A 23368-nucleotide genomic window follows, 5' to 3' on the forward strand; every position below is an offset into this window, starting at 1 on the left:
TCATGTGGTGATTTATAGTTGTTTTGTGATATTTGCATGGCGTCCTCCTAAAATTCACCACAGAACGACCACAGCTCTTCTTCGCGTCTCAGTCGAGTGAAACTGTGGCGTTTGTTGCACAGGAGCACGAGCCAGGCCTAAATTAATGACATCCATTCAAGTGACTGACATGGTTTATTTATGTGACCTAAAAAAAAAAAAAAAAAAAAAAAAAATCACTGTCCCCCTCCAACACTGACCAGACACATTTGGATGTAATACGCGCTGTGGCCGCTTGATGGCGCTGTTTAACCATTTTCCACGGCTCTTGGTTGATTCTTTCTTCTGAAAATGTCTCTGCATGGTGTTCTTTTTTTTTTTTTTTTTTTTTTTTAATTTTTTTTTTCCACCATGCACTGGCATCATATGCAGTGCGCGGCGCTTATCGATCCACAGACACGATCACATTAATTTACCTTGTTTAATTATTTAAAATGAAAAAAAAAAAAAAAAGGTTTGAATAAGCAGAGCTAAATATAGAGCCGCGGCATTTTTCTGCTCTACATGTTATTTCACACGTTTTTCTTTGAAACCATAAACAAATTGACCAGACAATTATAAATAGACACTTATAATTTTATTTGCATTTATTATAGCCCCCCTTAAGGTTTACATCCCCTCACTGTAGGCTGTGGATGTGTGTGTGGTGTATTTTAGATGAAGAAAATCTGAATAATTTGATTTCTTGGGAGGGAAAAAATAAACTGTAGTGCATGCATGTACTTCCTTTTCTCCTGTAATTGTAAATATAGCATGTAAGACATTTCTAATTGTTTTATATGCTGCAGCAGCTCTTTTCCTCCAGATCCTCTGCAGTCCACATGGATCTCAGATGAACCTCAGATGCAGATGTTCGGGCTCCTCTCTCTCTCTCTCTCTCTCTCTCTCTCTCTCTCTCTCTCTCTCTCTCTCTCCGCCGTCCTGAAGCCCGTCCGCGGCTCTTCTCTCTCTCTCCCTCACCGTCAAACCCGAGTCCTCATGCTTTACTGGAAATCCGAGGACAGTCCACGACGTCTCCTCAGCTTTTATTATTTAAAAAAAAAATGTTTTGTCTTGCAGATAAACACCGAACTTACATGATATATTTCATATGAAATTGTATAAATCCTGTGCGGGCATGAAGACGCTCTCATCTGAATAATAAAGCCCTAATTGGAGCGATTTTCTCCAGGGAACACATCAACAACGCCTTAATAAAGACATATTTCAGTAAACATAAATCCTCATGTAATAATAATAATTCTAATAATAATTTTCCATATCCGGTGTTTCAGTTAATTTCAAACGTAAATTAATTAGCGGGGGATTTCCGGTGCGACCTCACGCTTTCTCAATCGCGTCGTTGGCTTCCCTTTATTTTAATTTGTAGCTTTGTTTTTACACAGCACAGAGTATTTCCGCTGGGTGTTATAACAATAATAATGCTAATTATAAATAATAAAGTAAGAATAAAAATGATAATTGCATAGTTAATAGCTGGCCTTCATATAGATATAGTGATAAAGCAATAATGCTGGTGCTATTTCACAAGTTGCAGGCTGCTGGCCGCACAGATAATCATGGAAATTTCATATTTCATATCACACACATAAAAAGAGAGCAGATGGGACGCAGTTGAAAATAAAGCTATTTTATTGTCAATGCATTCAACATGATTAGATAAACTATCAAGTAGTAAATTTCCGCAAAAGGAAGAAACACTGAAACTATTCCCCACTGACACAAAATATTACACTTTGTATTTCAAATAAAACAAGTTATTTACATTGTAATGTATAGACTGCATCTTAAATCAATATCATTTAATATTACATGCACTCTGAAATATAGTCTGACATAATATTCCCAATTTGTGTCCATATTCATTGTAGACATGAAAAAACTTGCTGCGCTGTAAACCATGAAGTGTGACTACATTTGTATTTCTTCTCTATATTTGCATTTATATGATATAAAATACAACTTACTGTACATTTACACATATTTAAATTTTCCCTTATTTTCAAACTTTAAGTGCTTCATAAATAGAATCATTTTTGAAGTCAAAACGCATTTGCATACACCCAAAACATGACATTTTGTAGAGGGGAGAAAAAGTAACAGACCAAAAAGGAAATATAAGAGCATTGTCCATGATGATGGTGAAAGTGAAAACAAGTGCACGGGGTGTTGTTGTTTTTTTTTTCCCTTTCTTTCTTTTTTGTTGTTTTTTTTATTTTATTTTTGTTGTTTTTTTTAAGTGACCTATCTCCAATCGGAGTGGTTATATCCACGTCTGAGCCAGACAGCTGCAAAGTCCCTCCTTGTTAAAAAAGTCCCTCCCTGTTGCTCTGTGGAAGTCAGTTATGGGAGGTCATGTGACGCGACAGGTGATGCCGCTCTCGGAATGACTCGTTGCAAATGGGGCACTTGAGTTTCTCCTCGCGCCGCCGCTTCACCAGGGGCTCCATGGCGTACTCCTTTTTGTGGTGGGACCGCATGTGGTAAACCAAGTCCGAGGTCATGCGGAAGGAGGCGTTGCACTTGGCGCACCAGTTCTGCGCCGGCAGACAGAGGGAGGTGAAGGAGGGCGGGAGGAGGGTGAGCGCCGAGGGCATCTGAAGCTGGATAGGTCCAGAGTTCTTGGGCCAGAAGGCGGTGGCGTAGACGAAGGGACTCTGCTTGGCCATGCCGCCCGGCACGGGGCAGTTGGCGCCCAGCTCGGCCCCCTGCAGCTTAGCGGCCAGGTGGTCGGCCTGGTAAAGTCTGCTGGAGGAGATGGTGTCGCCCACCGCTGGGTGGCAGTCCAGCAGCTTGGGCGGCATCACCAGCGGCGAGATCTGGGAGAAGGAAGAACGCGACGGCTGGCTGAAGGCGCTCTTCCTCTCCGAGCTGCCCTGCTGGCTGACCGAGGTGAAGGCGCTGCCCATGGGCGAGGTCTGCGGCGGCTGGGTCTCCGACAGCACCTGCCTGATGTTGAGGTGCTTCTCGGAAGGGTTGCTGCTGGGACGCCCGCCGTCCTTGTTTTCAGAGTTGGAGCTCTGGATGTTTTTGGTGCCGCTGTGCTGCTTGATGCTCTGAGAGGATTTCTTGACCTCGGTGAAGGCGCTGCGCTTAACCTCCCCATGTTCTGTGGACCCCGGAGGGGAGAAAGCCCTGTGGTTCTCCTCTAGACCGTACGCTCCTCGGTAGTTCTGTGCCGAACTGGCTAGCTCATCTTTAGACTTGGTCTGGGTAAGGCTGGGCCCTCGGCACTCCCTGTCCTCCATTTCTGAGTACTTTCTCTTGCCCGAGCTCTCGCTGCGGATCTCAGCCTCCTTGTCGCTGGGCGGGCTGGTCCGGTTGTTCTCTAGATCCCTGGCCAGGTTGTGAAAGTCTGTGGAGGGTTTGTTGTTGTCCTGAGGGCTGGTGAAGCCCTCGGAGCGGCCCAGCTTGGGGCTGGACCTGGTCGGGGTCGTGCTCGAACGCTCGGTGCCGCCGCTCTCCTTGCTCGGCTCCTCGTCGGCCCCCGTGATGCTCTGCAGTCTCTTGGTGCAGCGGAACCGGAGATGGGCCAGGAACGGAAACTCGAACTGGAACCGCTGGCTGCAGTCGGGACACGAGTGGGGAGACGAACCTGGGAGGGGGACAGATGATAAATGAGTTCAGTTACAAAGAAACATAATCTTGGAAAGCAAAAAAAGCTAATCCTGCTGCATTGTGGTGTTTCATAAGAATTCAAGGACTGTTGGCTCCAAATTCCAGCTCAAGTAGCTTCAGAGATTGCCCAAAAAATAACATCTCAGTGCAGTTTTGTGCTTTGAGTGTGATTATATTAATATATAAATATGCAATTTAGCAGGAGATTACATCCTCAATTTACCAATGATGAAAACTCAACAATTTCAGTGTGAGCATGCAATTCCAAAGAGGCTGAAGGACATAAATTAATGTGATTGTGAACTGGAAAAAAAAAAAGAAAGATGTGATGATGATTGTATTATTTTAGTGGCCAAAACAATGAGTCAGCCGGGCTACAACACAGCTCCCTGCCCCCCAGCTAATACTGCACGTCTCAGTCAAGATGATGCCCTCACCCTTGGTTTTGGCCGGCGCTCTGCTGGAGCTGAGGAGCAGCAGGTCGATGAGGTCCTTGCCGTACCAGACCAGCAGCTCCTCGTCCTTCTCGATCCTCCGCAGGGAGCGGTAGAAGAGCTGGCCGTTCTTCACGTAGGCCTCCAGGTTCTGCTCCTCCTTGTCGCGGGCAGATTGGACCAGCCGCAGCCACATCAAGCCCTCAGAAGTGCTGTTGGCTGCTGAAGTGTCCACCTGTGCAGCAAACACACACACACACAGAGCACAGACACACACACACACTGTTAGATCACAGGCAGCAGAGACATGATGCTGTCTCATTCATATTCTCATGCAGACTGCAAAAAAAAAACAAAAAAACATCTGATTTAACAAGTCATTTTGGCTCACAGTCTGGTTAAAAAACTGTTTTTTTTTTTTTTCTTTTTCTTAAACCCTCTGATAATTCCACTTGTTCCCAACACAGTTCCACTTATTTAAGATTTTTTTTTCAAGCAAGTCTCAGTGCACCGAAACAAAGCACAATGAGGCAAACCACTTGCTTCAAGAGGTTCTGAAGCAACTAGATTTCCGCTGTAAACAAATCACATTGACAGTATCATGTTTCCCCCCCTCTTTTTAGGAAAAAACAAAAATATAAAACTCAAAATGACTCGTAACAGGGGATATTTTTGCAGTCTCAAGGCTACAATCTTGCTTTATGTCTTCTGGCAAATCAGACTCAAAACATTTAGAAACGCAGGAAATATGTCTCATAGCTGCAAATGTAGACCAAAATAAATACATAAATAGTTTTCTTCCTCTTTTGGGGGGCTTTTTCAGTGCGTGCAGATGCTGTCAGGCCTTTGCAGAAACTACACACATTTTAAGGAGCAGCAGCAAAAGCATGAAGATGCAAGAAATGTGGGTTTTGCTGTACAGGCCTGTGCAGAGCTCAATGAAAAAGTCTCTTGATTAGGAGGATTTTCAATTAGAAAAAAACGATGGAGATGGGAAAAAATACTAGGCTCTGTGATACCTATAGGAAAAAATGAAAACTGGAGGAATTATTGTCTTTATTTATTTATTTAAAAAAAAAAAAAAAAAAAACGAGGACAGGCGGGATATTAAATTGCACCTGTGCAGAAAGACAGGGAGAGACTCACCCTGAATATGTAAGGCGCTGTCCGTTTGTCGGTGGATTTCAGAGCGATGAAGGCGATGCTGTCGTACAGCGACGTGTGGCTCAGCACACACGGGCCGAAGATGGCGTTCTCTGGGATGTCACATGTCGTGTAGACGCTGGTAAAAATATCCGTCAGACACTGCTGGACCGCTTTGGCGTCCCCGTCCCAAACCAACTTCTGAGAGCTGGACTCCTCCATGTCGCACTGCACGCGAAAAGAAGTGGGATCAGTGTAAATAATAATAAAATAATAAATAAATAAAATAACAAGGAGGCTGAACTGAGGTCCAGACGGTGATCACCAACCACTAAAATAAGAACAAATCAGTTCTGTTTTATTAAAGCGTTATTATTTTATTAAAGCGTCAATTTAAGCTTTTTAATTCTATGTGCGGTGTGTTGTTGTTGTTGTTTTTTTTTTTTCATATAGATTTCAAACATTCCTAAAAGATTTTAAACTGCCAAATAAGCGCACAAATAAAATACTAAAAATAAAAGGATGATAATGATGATAGTGATAATGATGGTAAAAGTGGGTTAGGGTTAGGGTTGTTTCGCTGGGTTTACCCTCCGCTGTCCCGGGTGTTAATGGGAAATAAATCTCTTCCTAGACAGATTGGACAAACCAGCTGTCAAGGGCGTCGTTTGGGGCCCTTTTTTTTTTTTTTTTTTTTTTTGGCCAGAATTTCTAATTAATTCAAACCCCATAATAAGTTCATGATGGCTTCACCCCCAGCATATTGATGCTAAGGTGGCCGAATTTAATCAATTATATGAGACTGAAAAAAATAAAATCAGATTTGAACGCAATACAAAAATATATTATTATTATTATTATTATTATTATTATTAGTGTTACAGTTATTCTTCTTATTGTTGTTGTTCTTATGATTATTATTGTTGTATGTATTAATTAAAGGGCTAACAGGTTATAATTAGCTAGATCTATTACATGTATTTGACAACCAGGGATATTATCAAGATTAACACTTAAACCTTCAATTTACACACATGCTCGAAAAAAAAAAAAAGTAGGCTATTTTATTTATTTATTTATTTATCGTGGTTTAACATGGGTTAATTAATATGGCCTGTGCTAGTATGTATATTATTATTATTATTATTATCATTATTATTATATTGATGTTGTTGTTGTTAGGCCCTCACGTTTCCCTGAGCCCTGAATAAACTATTGCAGTATATTTAATTGGATTTTATTTTATTTTTTTATTTTATTTTTTTTTTACTACAACAATTCCTATAATATTCCTATAATATTCTTACATTACCTTAAAGTGCGTCTATATAGTCGCTATAGTCAACACTGAGTTTACAGCGGCCTCACCGCATTTTATGCTATTTTATTTTTATCTGCTGTGGTGCAAATATAATATTCTTATGGGGATTTTTATAGGGTTGGTTTGATATTTGTGTAATATCTTTCTGGAGGCGTGCTATAGAGTTACCACAGGCTGTTTCTGCTCCAGTCTTTAGGAAAACAGAGAGAGAGGAGGAAAAACGGCGAGCAGGAGCTGCACGGTGAGAGCCATGTCAAATGGAGAGAGCATATCCAATGGGTTTCAAGTGGACTGTCAAAGTCACTGATTTCATGTCAGCCAACCTTTCTCTCCTTTCTACAAGCGGCAGCGTATGTCGCCTCATTACCATAATCCACCACTTTCCCCTCTGAGACTGTAATTAAGGCAGCACGACCAGTTAATTATTTCTTTTTTCCCTTTCTAACCTCTGAATGTGTGTTTAGACGGCCGCGCTCCGCTCCCTCTCCCCTCCTCTCGCCCATTCACTGCCATTATCCGGCGGATGCGCGACCTGCACCTGACTCACACTTGTTAAAATTTAAATTACAGGCCGTCAAAACACAAAAACAGAACAACACCTTCCGCTCTGAGCGCCATTTGCGCACAGCTCTGCCCCGGTCAGAGCACGCCGCGGACTGACGCCGGAGCCCACACCGAAGTGAGTGCAAACTGGCGAGGCTGGAGTCCAAATTAAACCAATAAACCAACTATTCATGACATACAGCGGGACAGATTATTGCATTAAAATAATTTCCACATTAAACACCATTTTAAAAAAATATGTCTTTTCCAGCTGCTTTCTGGGCCTACAGCACAACAAACCCTCAGATGTTATTTGAAGCCACTGCGCGATTTTTTTAAAACAATATATAATAAATTCTGAAATCTCCCTAAAATATTACCCGGGGAATTACACAGGCCAGAATAAAACAGAGCTGAACAAATTCAACCGATTTCAGCGAGGATAAAACATTCCTCATAAATAAAATAATTATAAAAAAATAAATAAAAATCCTCAGGTTAACCAAAAGTTTTCCTCTGCGCAAAAGCAGGAGGCTACACGGCTTTCGCACATCCCCAAATCACTAGAACTGCCTCCTAAATGAGCCAGTATTAACAGCAATAATAACAGCACTGAAACTGGGCAAAAGCTCTATTTTTCCTCCTTTTTTCCTTTCCATCCTCAATTATGTGCTCTGAGACCAAAAAGAGACGGGTTCCACAAGGGTTCTCTGGTCTGGATCCTGGTTCTACTTTATTCATCCCAAATTATCACAAAAGGAAAATCAGACTTGAGCAGCGAGCGATTTTCCTAAAAAAAAAAAAAAAAAAAAAAAAAAAAAAAGTTGTTTTGATTCTGCTTATTTTTTGGAGAATTTATCAGCTCACTAAATGGCTCTACAGCGGGATAAAGGTTCTTTTGTGGAACCGTTCGCGCATGGAGACGGAGAACCTTTCCAAAGCGGCACCAAGAAAAGGGGAGGGGGGTGGGGGGTTCTGCCGCTGTACCAGCCTAAAGAACCATTTAGGGGTACGATACAGAACCTCTTTTTGTTCAGAGTGTATAAAGGTCGCTCTCTCTCCCTCTCTCACGGGGGGAAAAGAAATACACACACACACACACACACACACACACACACACACACACACACACACACACACACACACAAAAGGTCCGATGAATATGCATCCCGGTCAGGCTCAAATAAGAGAGAGAAAAGAGAGGAAAAGAGCGGAATGTATGCATATCCATAAACTGGAGGGAACCAAGCCCCCCCTCTCCATTCAGCCCACTGCGGGTGGGGGGGTAGCTGGGCCGGGGTGTGTGGTGGTGGTGGTGGTGGGTGGGTGGTGGGGGGGTTACCCGTCTCCAAAAGCCGTGCCAGGCTAAAACTGTCCTAAATAGCGCTTTGACTGAATTGCGGGTTTTGTCCGCGGCGCTGCAAACTGCAACATCTGCGCGTCTCTGTGCGCCCGCATGACGCCGCCAAATAAATAAAGAAATCATTCTCCCTCCTTCCTTCACCCCCCCGCCTCCCCCCCTCTTTTCCTTTAAACTATCTAAAGCAGCACAGGGTTGCGTTTCACAAACCTTACCTTTCCGTCGGTAAAGGAACAATAATCCACAAACGAGCGAGCCGATGCCGGGCAATCAAAAAAAGCGTCGCCAAAATAAAAAAGCCGGGGATGAGGTGGTGACGGTGATGGAGGTGGCGATGGTGACGGTGGTGATGCGCTCCCGGGTTTGTCCGTAGTGTCAGTGCATCTCTCCCCCCCAGTGTGGTGAAAGTGACAGTGCTGCTGCAGATATACTGAGAGTGAGCGACCCCGGTGGAGAGAGCTTGACAGATAAAGGGAGAGAGGGAGAGAGAGAGAGGGAGAGAGAGAGAGAGAGGGAGAGAGAGACAGAGAGAGAGAGAGAGGCGTGCAGATGGGGCCCGATGCTCTGGCTGACTGGCACACCGACACACACTTTTTGTTTGCGGCACATAATCTACCCAATGAGGCGTGTCACTCTCCGTCTCCTCCCTTTAACTCTTCACTGGCCGACTGTCATTTGATGCGATTTATGGACGTGCAGAGGGCAAGAGGCCCCCCTCCCCCTTTATTATTATTTTAAATATTTTATTATTATGATTATCACCATAAGAGTTGCTGGTTGTATTGTTATAAAGTGGCATTCAATGGTCCGTTGACGGAGAGAAATGAAAAAAAAATATGGATGAGTCACAAGAAAATATTCATTCAAAATTTAAAGTAGGCTATTGATTTAAACTTAAACCTATTATTATTATTATTATTATTATTATTATTATTATTACTATGAGGTCTCACTTTGAGGCTCTAGCATGAAAAAAGCGCCTGTCTGACCTGGTTTTACGCACGGTGCCGTCCAGGTGTTTTTATCTGTGTTTAACCTGAACGGACTTCCTTGTTGCTTTTCACCTCCATATGAAATGCTATTATGTGTGTGTGTGTGTGTGTGTGTGTGTGTGTGTGTGTGTGTGTGTGTGTGTGTGTGTGTGTTTTTTACCCCTGTGTTTTCTCTCCCTCTCTCTCCCTCTCTTTCTTTTTGTCTCCCTGTATTCTCTCTCAGCCTCCACCAGTTGGGACTTGGACCGGGCCGCGCTTGGACAGCTGCCCCGGCCAGAGGAGCACCAGGGCGGCGTGAGCTGCCGCCGTCCCTCCGCGGTGCCAGCAGGCTCTGCGCGGCCAGAGTGGGTGAGCATACCGGGGATCTGCAGACGCGCCGTGTGCCGCTGCTGGCTCTGTACTGTGTGCTGGCTCATTTAGGGGGCGCCAGTGTATAATGTGCACTGGGTGAGCGCTGATTTTTGATGGAAAGGAAGGGAAACTCCAGGTCAGATGGCACCAGAGGAGGAACTTTTGTCTTTTTCATACCAACTCTACCTTCTCACAGTGGCATTTCAGCTCTGAAATTTAGTAAAACAATCAGTTTAATCACCAATTATGTGTTTGCCAATTTTATTTTACTGTTCCAGGTTATCAACTTCATTACATAACACTAAGAGTTCACAACTTGTGGCTTAAAATTATAAGGTGAAAGACTTTTTTTCCCCCCAATGATTCACTTAATTAATCCTATTAAAGCTGAATAAGAAACACTGCTAGCTTGTTAGCATATTTCCCAGCATGCATTGCACCCGAGTTAACTCTATAAACCGACTTTCTTCTGGTACAAGCAAAGTAACAGGATGGAAAGGTTTTATTCTATGTAGAATCACAAGTGTATTTCTGATTTTAAACACGAAAATGATAATAAACAAGAGGATCATTTATATTCTCTTTGATCCATTGCAGCACTTCACAACTTTCTTTAATTTTGTAAGGTTTATATTTTACACAGCAGGGAATAATCACCTTTTTTCTTGCATTAGAGCAGACTGAGACACTTATTTCTCAGTGAGCAGGAAAACCCCTTTGTAACACAGCTGAGAAGAAGAAAGAGATAGAAATTAAGACATAATAATAATAATAAAAATAACAGTAGGCTGCAGTGCAATTCATCAGTTGGTGAATCTCACTAATGAACATGTCAATGGACATTTGCAGTTTGTAACCAAAAGGCTGATAAAATTTAACCCAATTATTCCCCCATGCTACAGACATTTCAAGGTAGAAAGAAATCATGCAGGATGTTTTCAAGCTTAAGCAGATGAGTGGGTTTTCTTTCTTTCCTTTCCTTTTCTTTTCTTTTCTTTTTTGTTCTTTTTTCTTTGTCAACATGCAAAAGGGAGACGTGAGTTTTGACTCATCCAGTCCGAAGGTTATTATAATTTTTGCAGGAGTACGTTTTGCCCTCGGCAGGTCAGGGGTCGGCCACAGTACACTTGCTTGCTCGGTTTGAATCGGTCTGGCTGAAGCAGGGAGTCTTCAACTCTGCCGCCTTTCACTGTATTTGCATTTGTGAAAATAACTTTGCACTCTTTCTGCCATCAACAGACCAAAACAGACCAGAGGGTTTTTTTTTTTTTTTTCTTTTTTTTTGTTACTCGGTGAATCAGAAGGAATTCCTGCATGGCACAGAAACATAAGCGTACACTAGAGTTAGCAGCTCTCCATCCTGGGAGACAGACAGGCTCTCTCTGCTCCTGTGACGAGTGACTGGAAGTCACCTGAACCCCCTGATGTAGCAGGTGGCAGCAGCATCAAACACACGGCCCCCCAGCCTGAACTCAGTGCGCTTGTTTATGCTGTAGGTGAGCAGGAAGTAGGTCAGGAAGTGGGTTTACGCGCTGCAGGAAACATGTGGTGCGATGAAGTGGAGAGTGGTGCAACAGTTCACAGGCAGACCACAAAACACAGCGACTCACTCTCAGAATGGTGAACTTTCTTTTTTCCTTTCAGGCTATTCTAATTATTGAAAGAAACACAGAGGCTGCAAATATGCATTATCGCCCCACGAGGGTTAAAAATAAAATTTGCAACATTTCAAACATCAACTTGTGACCTCACTGAGAACATCACTTATGAAGGAACTAGAATCAGCTGTGTTTTGTATAGCTGAGTTACACTCAGCGTCACTTTATCAGCTGCACCTGTACAATCTAACAGCAGCTCTGCCCTAAATTCTACCTTTTAACAAAGTTTACCATGTTCAGTTTGTGTTGACATTGTGGAGAATGTGTCAATTTAATTCTGTGTTTATTACTGAGGTTGTAGTTTGCAGAGGTCTTGTACTGGACTACATTATACTGAGAGGTGTTTCTAATTTTTTGTCCTCCCTATTTATTTACAATGAAGTGGGACAGAATATTGGAAACACCACCCAATAAAATGCAGTCCAGTCCAACAGCAGCACTAACTATGAGCTCAATGCCAAACATAGAAGTGAATGAACACCTCTATTACTGTGACAAAAAGAAAAGCTGAGCATTATAGGCAGCAGGAAAGGAAACTTTATGGCACAACAGTTGGACTGGATTAAATTAGATTGTACAGGTGGAGCTGATAAAGTGGACACTGAGTGTATGTATGCATTGCTTTTTTTTTATTGCTCAGCTTTTCCCTTTTCCTCTATTAGTAATTATATTGTCTGATCTTGTCTGATCTGGTGTAATTATTACCAGTGAAAAAAATATCTCAATGAGCCAAATGTTAAAGAAAAGAAAAAGATTACCAAGTGCAGAATATTATATTCTCTATTATATTAGTTTTATCACCTGAGACTGATCATGAAGGCAGATTCATCTACTTACCTTTTTGTGTTATTTTAATTTTATTTTGCATTTGTTCATGTTGAATATTGCTTTCCTCTCACTTGGATGTTTGTCTTTATTGTGCAGCTTCACCTTGGAAGGCATGAGGAAGCATCGTCACACACACACACACACACACACACACACACACACACACACACACACACACACACACACACACACACACAATCTACAGTTCAGATCCACATAAAAAAAAGGCATTAAGATCCTCATCATAGTTTGTGCTCTTGCAGTGTGTTTGTGCATTCACACACTGACACACGTTTTTATTTTGGAGGAGACGGGTTGACTGATTTAAGGTAAAACCAAGCATTTTCATTATTAATTAAAAAAAAATACAACTTGACCATAATCACATGCAAGATCAGCTCAGGAGATGAAAATATGAGGGGCATATTTTATCAGCAGGTCTCCAAATTTTCTCCAAATTTTTAGCCTAGTTACTGATATAAATACTCAGAATGGTGAAACACTGACACTAAATTATGATCGTTGTCTCTGTTCAAGTTATTTCATGTGCTGAATTATTTGGGAAATCCTGGAGGCTTCAAACATTCATTATTTCACAGCAATAAAATATTAATGGCAATTAAAAATGCGATAAATATTCACATTAACAATATATTTTTTATCGGATTTGAGAATTATCTTTAGGCCTGTTAAAATCAGCTCACAGATCGGCTGGATTGTATGACACTTATTTTTATTATTATTATTATTATTTTATTATTATTATTGCTGTCTGAATTGGTTTCCCTTTTTTCATTTGGCTGATTCTCTGCAGGCTGAAATTTGAATTCAGCGTGAATTTGCTGTTGGATTTGGGTTCAGCTCACCTGCACGCACGGACCATAAAACCCTGAAAGGGGAGAGGAGAAATACGAGCTGTGTGCGATGAAAGAAATCAATTAGGAATGCTAGAAATGTGTGTGGAAGTGAGAGGGAGGACATGACTGTGTGTGGAAGAGAGAGCGAGAGAGAGAGGGAGGGAGTGTGTCCTGGTGCTGCTAGGGTGTTGGTGTGTATGTGTGTGTGTGTGTGTGTGTGTGTGTGCATTTGGTGTGCACATTTTAAAAGAGAGAAATATACAGTTAGGGGAACGATGCATGAGAATAAATCAAGTATCACATCTTTCCTTCCACTCCACATTGAAATTTCGGTCTGATTTCATCTTTATCAGCTCCACAGAGTCAATCCTCTCATATTCAGTCACTGAAAGCTGTGATTTTGGCGGAGACAGATGGAAAAAGAGCAAGAGAAAGCTGCACTGAGCTGCGAGGGCGTTTCCAAAAGCACAAAGGAAAGGTAACAGCGACTGAAGCCAGTCAGAGTCCAGTCAGAGCCGGAGACTAAATGAATGGGATTTTCCTCCCACAAATGACGTTATGTCACCTCTTAACCACAAAAAAAAAAAAAAAAAAGAGAAAAGAAAAGAAAAGAAAGTTGAGATGATTTCATATCTGATGATTATTGTGATGACATGGGCAGAAAATGTGGCACCTACACCGAGAAAGATATAGCTGAGGATTGTGCTGAGTTTGGTGTAACCTTTGCATTTTTGTTGTGTCAGAGTTTGGAGTTTGTTCTTTTTTTTTTTTTTTTTTTTTTTTTTTAATTGGATTTTTTTCCTCGCTGTCTTTTAAAAGTATAAAACCTGACAAATTTCCCTCTGGTCATTTCAAAATTATTCTCTTAACTGCCATAATGACCTAAACACAGAGCGATAAAAATTAGGTAAGAATCCTGTTTTTCCTCAGATGTATAGAAGCTGATGGAAATGAAATCCCTCAAATAAAATAAAAATAATTTGAAAAGGACTCCAGCTGTTGATAGATAAAGTGGAATGTATCGTCATCGTTAAAATTAACTGTCATTCATACAACATTAGTCTATCTATTCATCAGATTTTCTTTATTTTTGATTCTAACCTCGACTGTCACTGTTACAACAAGTGTGCTCTGTGCAGTTTTTACTTTAATTCACCCCACAGGCAGGTAGGACGATCCGATTTACAGCAAATCACAATGAGTTAGAAAAAAAAAATTGTGATCTCAGTTATGCTTATGTGTGGTTGAGGAAAAGGGCGTCACAGGATTTTGGTTTTCACTACTGAGAAAAAGAAAGAAAGAAAAAAAAAATCTTCACTGGATGGGTTACCAAATGAAGATTGTCAATATATTATCAAGCCACTGCACTACAGACACAAGTGACTAAAACACTTTCAGGTGATTTATTAGTGTTAAAATTTGCCTTTATGTCAGGGTTCATCTCGGTGTTAGAAATCTGGTCAGGTTTAGTAAATGATTCAGTTTTTTGCAGCCCAGTTTGGCTCATTGCACTGGTCAGCCGGCCTTGTTTAACCTCCCATAATGCACCTGTGATGGGAAACAAACCTGAGTCAAGTTCAGTTTTCAGGTGCAGCGAAGAGGACGAGACCCCATGTTTAAGAAGGTCACAACTTGGTGTCACTTGATAGTTGGACTTTTCCAAATAAAATGTTACCTTTGTCCGCTTATTATGTTAAATGTTTACTTGATGCAATTATGTTGCTGCTCATCACATTTGTGCTCAAAAATAATCTGTAGGAAACTGGTAGTTGGACAAAATAATAAATAATCTCTCCAACATGGTGACTTGGTGACATCAAGAGCAGGAGGAACGGGTCATTTCTATACAGATCATCTCTTGTGACTGGAGTACGGGACCCCCTCCTAGGACCCCTGTACCCCACTTTGGCAGTCAGTGCTCAAGTTGTTAAAATCAGCATCCCATAATAACCAGAGAATTGCTGAGTCACCAGCAGAGTCCCTTCCTGCCTTGTTACCTGTGTATTCACTGTGCCAACACACTGGTGGGTCTCAGTCGCCTGGAGATGAAAGTGGAAGGTCATCATTTCAGTCCTGGGCTGTCTGCGCAAATCTGGCGGCTGAAGCGAACAAGGAGCTGTGTCTACCGCCAGAGTGCCCTTGAGCAAAGCATTTAAAGTGATTGCTTGGATTCTTAACCTTACAGTGGTACTTGCTGCTCTTGCAAAATAAACAAAGTAGATACAGACCAGAAAACACGATTTTGAGCAGCAAAACAAAGAGGACTTTTTTGCACCACAACAGGTTTCTGCACATTTCAATTTCAAAGCCCTTTTCCCCGTCTTTCAGCCGTAGCACTGCCGCGGTGTCACCCCGCAGGTTGAATATGGGTCTGGAGCACTGCTGCATGGTGACACCGCGGCAGTGCTACGGCAAAAAATAGTGCCACCATTTTTGAAGCCAGGGAGCTTGAAAAAGTGTTGAAAGCGAAACCAAAACAAACGAGTGCTGTTGTGCATCCCTCAAAACAAAATCTTCAGCTTTGTGTCGCCGCTCAAATTCACGTGGCTTTCTCTGGTCTGTATCTACTTCATTCATTTTGGAGCAGTACACTCCCAGTGAAGGAGTGAACGGGGCAGACTTGGTGGATGTATTACATGCACATGGAGCAGCAAATACCATTATGTGGGTAAGAATCCAAACTACCACTTCAACCTGAAGACCTAGCAACGTCTTCAGATTTTAGCAGGATAAAACTGTGGTTGTCAAGAAAACGGTGAGTTAGTCATCTTCCTCATTTACTGTGTTGTCCCTTGTTTCTTTCAATAGATCCAAAAAAGCAGTGTAGATTTAAGAGAAGCAGCCTTGTGGCCAGAAGGTTGCTGGTTCAAAGCTCTGCACCGGTGCAACGTTCTTCATACTGAACAAACTAAAGCTTGAACTAACCCTGCGGGGTGTGGATGTGAAGCTCCAAGACCCTGGATCAATCAGAAAGAATCCCAGCTTTACCTCATACATGCCATGCATTCTGATTGGCTGATGGTAGGCGGACATCTGTGTATGGGCCTTCAACGACATGCACATCAAGGCACGAGTGTAAAAGCCTCAGTGTAAGTGCTGCCACATTCCTTACATTCACACTTCACATGCCATTTACACAATGCTGAACTAGAAAACAATATCTGCTGTCTATACCATAAAGATTAGTGGAAGTATGAGAAATATTATCCATAAGCACAACAGTAAATTAATACGACAGGACAAATATTAAAAAGTAGGGGCAACCTAAACCATATGCACGAACGTAAAGCTGCAGTGAGTGATTTCTGACCACTAGAGGGCGTTAAGAGCTGAAACGCCATCTGCAAACAACCAGAGTCAGTCCTGCTTTTTGGTTCATGGTGTACAAAATCCAAAGTTGAAGGTGAAAAATAAAACATTTTGGGGGTGGAAATGAGTGATGCTTATTTCTCTCACAAGGCTCTTGTTGGATTACTTGGATTATTTTGTCTCTGAACTCAAATCTGAAGATGTTTCAGACTTTCAGCTCCGAGATAAGCTGCTTTGAATGAACTTTTTATGCTGCTGCAGGAGCAGTTGCAGCGACAGAGGCACTCAGGTGATTGATCTGATTGATCTAATTTGGGTGCGTTTATCTGCAGAATTAGTGAAGCTGGAGTGGCGAGGGGGTGAAGAGGAGGAGTTTAGAAAGCTAAAACCACTAAACAACAGGCTGGCTGTAAATTGCATAGTGGAAGGACGTCCCATGGTGATGACCAAGGGGTAAGGGGTCATTTTGCTGTAACAAATGCATGTAATATGCTTAATGTAGCTTAAATGAACCTCAAACCACTGGCGTTATCCTTTAAATCTGTTGTTGATATTCTCCTGCACGAGTACAGCTGCCCTTTGGATTACCTGGCGAATAAATACTGAATCAAATAAGCAGGTTGCTGCCCGTGCCATGATTAATTCACAGCCATCGCGCTACATCTTGCGGAAACAATCTTTTGCCCATAAATGCCTTGATTGCCATCAATTATGAAAAAGCGTTTTGACAGAATCATATTTTTGTCATGGATCACCAAACGTTCTTAAATATTTCCTCACTAAAACCTGGGCAACTTTCCTCCTGAGGGAGCGCGCCGAAACTTTGGTTTTAATCTAATGCGAAAAGAAAAAGAAAAAGAAAAAAAAAAACTCTGATTATGATAAGTTAATTCCCCGCCTTTCACTGGACATATCACGAGAATGACAACAGAAGCTTTTTTGCAAATGGGCCCGAGCAGACAGAGCTGGCAGCGCTGCATCCCGGACGTGCTGTCTTCCTGTCACAGCGTCTCATCAAATATTAGGCATTTTGTGCTACGGCGGAGAAAAAAAAAAAAAAAAAAAAAAAAAAAAGCAACAACTCCGGAGACGCTCGCATTGATCTTTCGTGGGTAAACACATCACAGGCAAACAAAGTTATTCACTGAGACATGAAAGTCGTCATTTGTGTCCGTGTTGACATTTATTGTTAATGCCAGGGGTTTTCAGCACAACGGCTCAATAAACCTCCACATCACTTTGATACATGGCATCGAATGTGTGTTTTTTTAATGACTCTGGCTGGAGTGCTGAGGCCGCGGCGCTTAACTCTTCCCTTCCTGTGGCGACATGACCTTTGTGGGCCTTATTACCACTGGATACTAAAGCCCTGAAAGTACACAAGTATTGTCAGTAAAATGTAGTTTAGTATGAAAAGTAAAAGTGAAGAATAGTTCCTTTCAGAGAGTTAAATTACTGCTGCGTTAACCTGCGAGACATATTTGAACACTGTAGCTCCGACTGCTCCATATCCTGCAGACAATGCATCACATCTGATGTTTTGCATGGAAAAGCCTCTCCTGCAAAGGAACTGGTAACTCCAGCTGTCAGATTCAATGCAGAGCAGGAAAAAGGACAAGGTTTCCCTCTGAGAGGTGGTGCAGGAAATGCAGAAAGTCGCACTGAACAGAAATACTCAAGAAAAGTACCTCAAAACTGTACTTCAGTATAACCTCAGAAAATGTACTTAGTTCCGAGTAGAAAACATCCTCAATGACATTTTAACCCCAGTTTTCCAGTGTCCGTTACTGACATAATCTTTTCTCAGATGAGCCTTTGACAAAAAAAAAAAAAAAAAGAAAGAAAGAAAGAAAGAAAAAGAAAACCCTGGCTCCGAGTTATTTATTTATTTATTTTTTTATATAAACACAGCCTAATTGCATTGGAGCACAAAAAATATGGACGAGGCCTTTGCCAAGGAGCAAGAAGACGCAATAGTGTGTAGGTGGGAGTCACTCAGGACCTTCCATTCTTTTTCCAATGGAGGGCAGAAGAGGAGAGGGAAGAGCGAGGCAGGAAATGTGAGGCAAGAGCAAAAGAGGAAGAGAGAGAGAGAGAGAGAGAGAGAGAGAGGGTGAAAGATGATCATGCGAGGCTGAGGAGCAGGAGGAGGCGGGACTCTGTGAGGTTTAGGCCTTTCTGTGTTTCTGTGCTTCAGCCTCCTGCTGGACGGGCTCGACCCCGGCGGCTCACCTCTGCGTCCGTCCCGTGAGGCTTCCTGCGGCCGCGTGGCGTTTGTTGGGAAACATGACCACCTCATTACGGCGGGAATCGTACGACACGTCCCCGTTCGGTTCCAGCAAACATCAGCTGCTTCCCTCGCCGCGTCGCGTGGAGGCGACTTTGGAATCACGGTTTATTGAATGTAAATGCCGTGACACCTGTTCGTGTACGTTTTAATTTCAGTTCGTCAGCAGGGGGGCTGAGCTCGTCTCGTCTTCGTCGCACCACAATGTAATAACCTGCCCAATATAGCAGATATCCCACCTAAGTCAACATAATCAGCTGCAAGGTGGCCAGCGTTTCGTCCTGTTTCGTTGTGTCACGTTTTCTCACGAGACGCTTGATTACCACCAAACCATTCGCACGTGAAATTTCCTTGTTAGGACGCCTAAATTCATGCAAACTTAAAGCTAAAATTGTTTCCGAATACGGAGCGTTGTTGAGGCACCGAGGTGACAGGAAACCTCCCTGTGTCTTAAAGGCTCATTCAGTCATGACAGTTTCACATGAATTTAACTCCATTTTGCTGTTTTTTTTTTTGTTTTTTTTTTAATTATTATTATTTAATTTAATTTTTTTATTTAATTTTTTATTTATTAATATTTATAGTTTCATCAATTTTTTTATTTTTATGTTTCATAACTATTTTATTTTATTTTATTTTATTCATTCATTCATTTCCTCATTAATTAATTAATTAATTTGATTTATTTATTTATTGGTGATCGCTGGGAAGCACCACAGCAATGAGCACAGAGCACAAAAGACAAGATAAAAAAATTTAAATTAAAATAATAAAACAAGGATTTAAAGGATTACCCCTTTAATTGCTGCTGTGCTTTGGCTCCAGCCCCAGTTATTTAGGGGAAAAAAATACATTTTAATCTTTTTTTTCTTCTTTAAGGCCTCAAAAGTTATAAAGAACGGTCTGCTAACTAGTTAGCGGGTAGACAATGGAGTTTTGTGTTACCGTACAGCTATTTGATTCATTCATTCCTTAATTAGCGCAGCAGTGGTGCAGCGTCCATGCAGGGGCAATGCAGGAAGAAGGCACTCTGCAGTGGCTGAAATCCCCACATTTAGCTTTGAATTAACCAGGCGCTTTAATCCCCCACACTGCACGTTAAATTGACTTGTCGTCCCTGTCCACACAGACATAAAATGGATCTGGAACATGAACGAAAATGAAAAAAAAAAAGAAAGAAAGAAAAACACAGAGGGGAACTGAAAAGAAAAGGAAAAAAAAAAAAACTGGGAAGGAATGAATTAATAATGAGCCACTTTTATACCGGATCCAGCGATTATACAAATGGGGGAAACGGCCAAAAAATATTCTGTATGGCATATGGCACTTCAGCTGCCATATGTGCCAGTTTTCACAAAAATTGGCAACGACGTCCATGATGGTCAGTAGTAACTGCCAAAAACACAGCAAGGCCTGAACAGAGGGAGAGAGAGAGAGGGAGAGAGAGAGAGAGAGAGAGAGAGAGAGAGAAGGGGGGAGTAATGCTTCAATAGCTTTGTTGGCTCGCATGGATTCTTCTCTCCACAGCTTCTGGTGCTCTAACTACAAAGAGAAAGAGACAGAGAGAGAGACACACACTGAAAGAGAGAGAGAGAGAGAGAGAGAGAGAGAACAACAGTGTGTTTACACCGCGCGTGTTTGAAGCGACTGATTTGAGCTCTGGAGTGTTTCCTCCTGCGATCTGAACTCAGGTGGCATGAAAAAGAGCTGATCTGAATCTCAAAAATCTTTTCTTTTGTTTTTGGAAACTGCAACTTTATCTTTACATTTTTTTTCTTTCTTCCTCCTCCTCGCACGTAAAAGTCACTTTCGATCACTGAAAAACACGACTTGTCTTTATCAAACACCCTGTTTCCTTTTTGCCATGTGGACACTGGAAATGTAAACTTTGTGTGCGTGCTCAGAGCGGAGACGCTGACCTCACATGGTTGCATCAGAGTGACTCATCTTTTTTTTTTTTTTTTTTTTTTAGATTTGTCATTTGACATTTTTAAACATTTGTTTTGCCATATTTGTACTTTTATTGGTGACTCAACTCCATGAGAAAAAGCTGTGGTCACTTCTCAGCAGAGACTTTTTTTTTTTTTTTTTTGTTCTTGTGTACAAAACATTTTCAACAATAGTTTCATGCAGACTTTTTTTTCTAAAAACAGAGAAATAAAGTAAATAATCTACGTAGCTTTATGTGGCTTATTGTATCTATGCATGTGTTGGCTCAGTCCTCTTTTAAAATGTAATTGTACCAAATACAAGGGAAAATTTGCAAGGATTTAAGAGTTGGATGCTGACACCTGACAGCAAGCAGCTCTTCATGTTTGGAAATCTGAGATTAACAAAATGATGCGTGGTGTAATATTCATATTCAGCTGTTTCTTCATGTGTTTTGGCTCTGTCTGTACTTTTATATTTGCATTATATTTGTTATATTCGTATTCGTATCATTCGCTTTCCATCCACACAAGGCTGTTTTCAGAAAATGACCTGTCCACACTGAAACACTTCACACAGGCATAAGCCCCCGACCCATGACCCGCATGATGTTTCTGCTCTTTATGGAAGTGATGTCATCGCTGCGTTCGCCCGTTATCCTGCAGTGCTCTCGACATGCGGCGCTAATAATGCATAAGGCACCCGCAGAATCAAAATCATAACCAAACGCAGCGAGGACAAGTCGTTTTGGGCGCTGGCTGCCAGGTAACACGGTACAGTGAGGGTGCATGAAAAACACAAATGCATGCATGAAAACCTCGTGAATCATCGGGGATCCACACAATTTCAACGTTTTGGTCAGCACGCCATCATGAATAATTAATTAAGCATCAGTTTTTCATGCGTTCATAACTTTTGCGGCCCTTTAAATAAAGTGGTGAACCATTTGATCTGTATTATTTATCATTTATCAGTTATCAGGTATTTGCAACGATGCATGAAGTGATGCATTTTCATGTAGGAGTTCATGCATGAATGTTATTTCATATACCGCTACCATAAAGTGGATTTTCAAAGTTCAAAGTTGTTTTCCTTGTCCACACTATCAATGCTGTATTAAAATGTCTGCACAGTGAAGGGCGTACTTGAAAATATCATTTTTTGGTGGTTCATGCTGTGTTTGTGTGGACCAGAGGCCAAAACAGAGAAAAAACACGACTTGGTGTGGACAAAACCTTTAGATAGACAGATAGATAGATAGATAGATAGATAGATAGATACTTTATTCATCCCGAAGGAAATTCCCAGTTTTCAGCAGTATCCACAGATTACAAGGTTAAATAAATAAAAAATAAAGAATACGAGATGACACTATAGATCTAAGTAAAACAATGTGCAAAAATGTGCAAAATACCGTGTGCATAGGTGTATACAATGTGCATAGATGTAGGTCAATGTGCAAATTTAGAAGAGATATAGGCTACTGTATAAACAGATGATAAATAGCAGCAAGCAATATAAACACTATAAACAAGGAATATATAAACAATAGAAATATGAACAATTTAAACAGCCGAGGAAAAATAACCTAAGCCTAAAATAACCTAAGCCAAACTGATAACTGGTAACTGGTAACCAGAGACTGAAAAAATCACAGAAAAGAGTGCAGGTAAGTCCATCCAGCTGAAGTTACAGGAGCTGGATTCAGATTTGTTTGGTCTCTGGCCAGGGGCGCTGTATATGGGGGAAAAGTTAGGACAATTCCAAGGGCCCTTACCTGACAGGAGCCCCCCCAAAAAATAGGTAAAAACTAATGAAAAATTATTAAACCATCATCGAGTAAATATATATATATTTTTTTTCATGGGGCCCAAATTTCCTGGCGGCGCCCCTGTCTCTAGCTGCTGCCAAAAAATCAGTAACCTCGCGGCGTGACGGCTTACAAAAACTGCCGTCCGGTAAACGAGCTTCTGACTTTTGTTCGCAAGTCGCTTGTAATTCGACGGCGTGAAGCTAAAACAGACCAAACGCAAAAAACAGGACAAAGTCAAACTTTCCCACTCGCGTTCGGACCAAAGAACGCACCCTGCAGGTGAGATGTGAGCGAGGCGGAGGCACGGAGGCGGCTTGGCTGGTTGGGTGAGATCAAACAAACGAAGAGGGAGGTGGACGTCCACGCGCCGCTCCGCCTCGTCTCCTCGCCTCGGCTCTGCTTCTCCTGTTCGGGCGAAGCATCAACTCTTTCAAATCGGCCATGGTGAAGCGGAGGGGAAAAAATTGACACCGTCTCACAGAACGCTCTGAAATTGATTTGGCCGGTGGAGACTTCCTCCCCGTTACCTCTGAGGATTCGGGAATCAAACGAGTCCCGCCGCTCTTTGACGGAGGCCTCCTGTTTGTAGTGGCCATGAAACGCGGGCGGGACGCACGGCAGCGCCGCGCTGACCCCGCCGCCTTTTGAAGATTCTCTGTCATGTAGATTTGTCTTTTTTTGTTGTCGTCGTTGATGCGCTTGTTGTTCGGCTCGTTCCCAGCAGCCGAGGACAAGCTGGCGTCTGCTCCAAAGGTGATCTTTTTGGGGAAATCGTCAAGGGGACGTTTTATTTATTTTTTTTACCGCAGCCTGTCCAGCCGATGAGCACGACCTGCTAATTTGCATCTGTCCACCGAAATGTTTTGATTCGTGTTCTTCCTCTGTT

General features: G+C 41.9%; 1 protein-coding gene across 1 annotated transcript; it reads right to left on the reverse strand.

The window, feature by feature from the left end:
• Positions 1-1653: 1653 nt before the first annotated feature.
• Positions 1654-8953, reverse strand: prdm8b (PR domain containing 8b). Its single transcript, XM_030059209.1, has 4 exons — positions 8674-8953; positions 5238-5462; positions 4095-4326; positions 1654-3634 (listed from the first exon to the last, which is right to left on the reverse strand). Exons 2-4 carry the CDS (start codon positions 5454-5456, stop codon positions 2379-2381), a joined length of 1707 nt encoding a protein of 568 aa, XP_029915069.1. The 5' UTR covers positions 5457-5462; positions 8674-8953; the 3' UTR covers positions 1654-2378.
• Positions 8954-23368: the final 14415 nt, after the last annotated feature.

This window comes from Myripristis murdjan, chromosome 9, assembly GCF_902150065.1.
Source record: "Myripristis murdjan chromosome 9, fMyrMur1.1, whole genome shotgun sequence".
NCBI classification, from domain to species: Eukaryota; Metazoa; Chordata; class Actinopteri; order Holocentriformes; family Holocentridae; genus Myripristis; species Myripristis murdjan.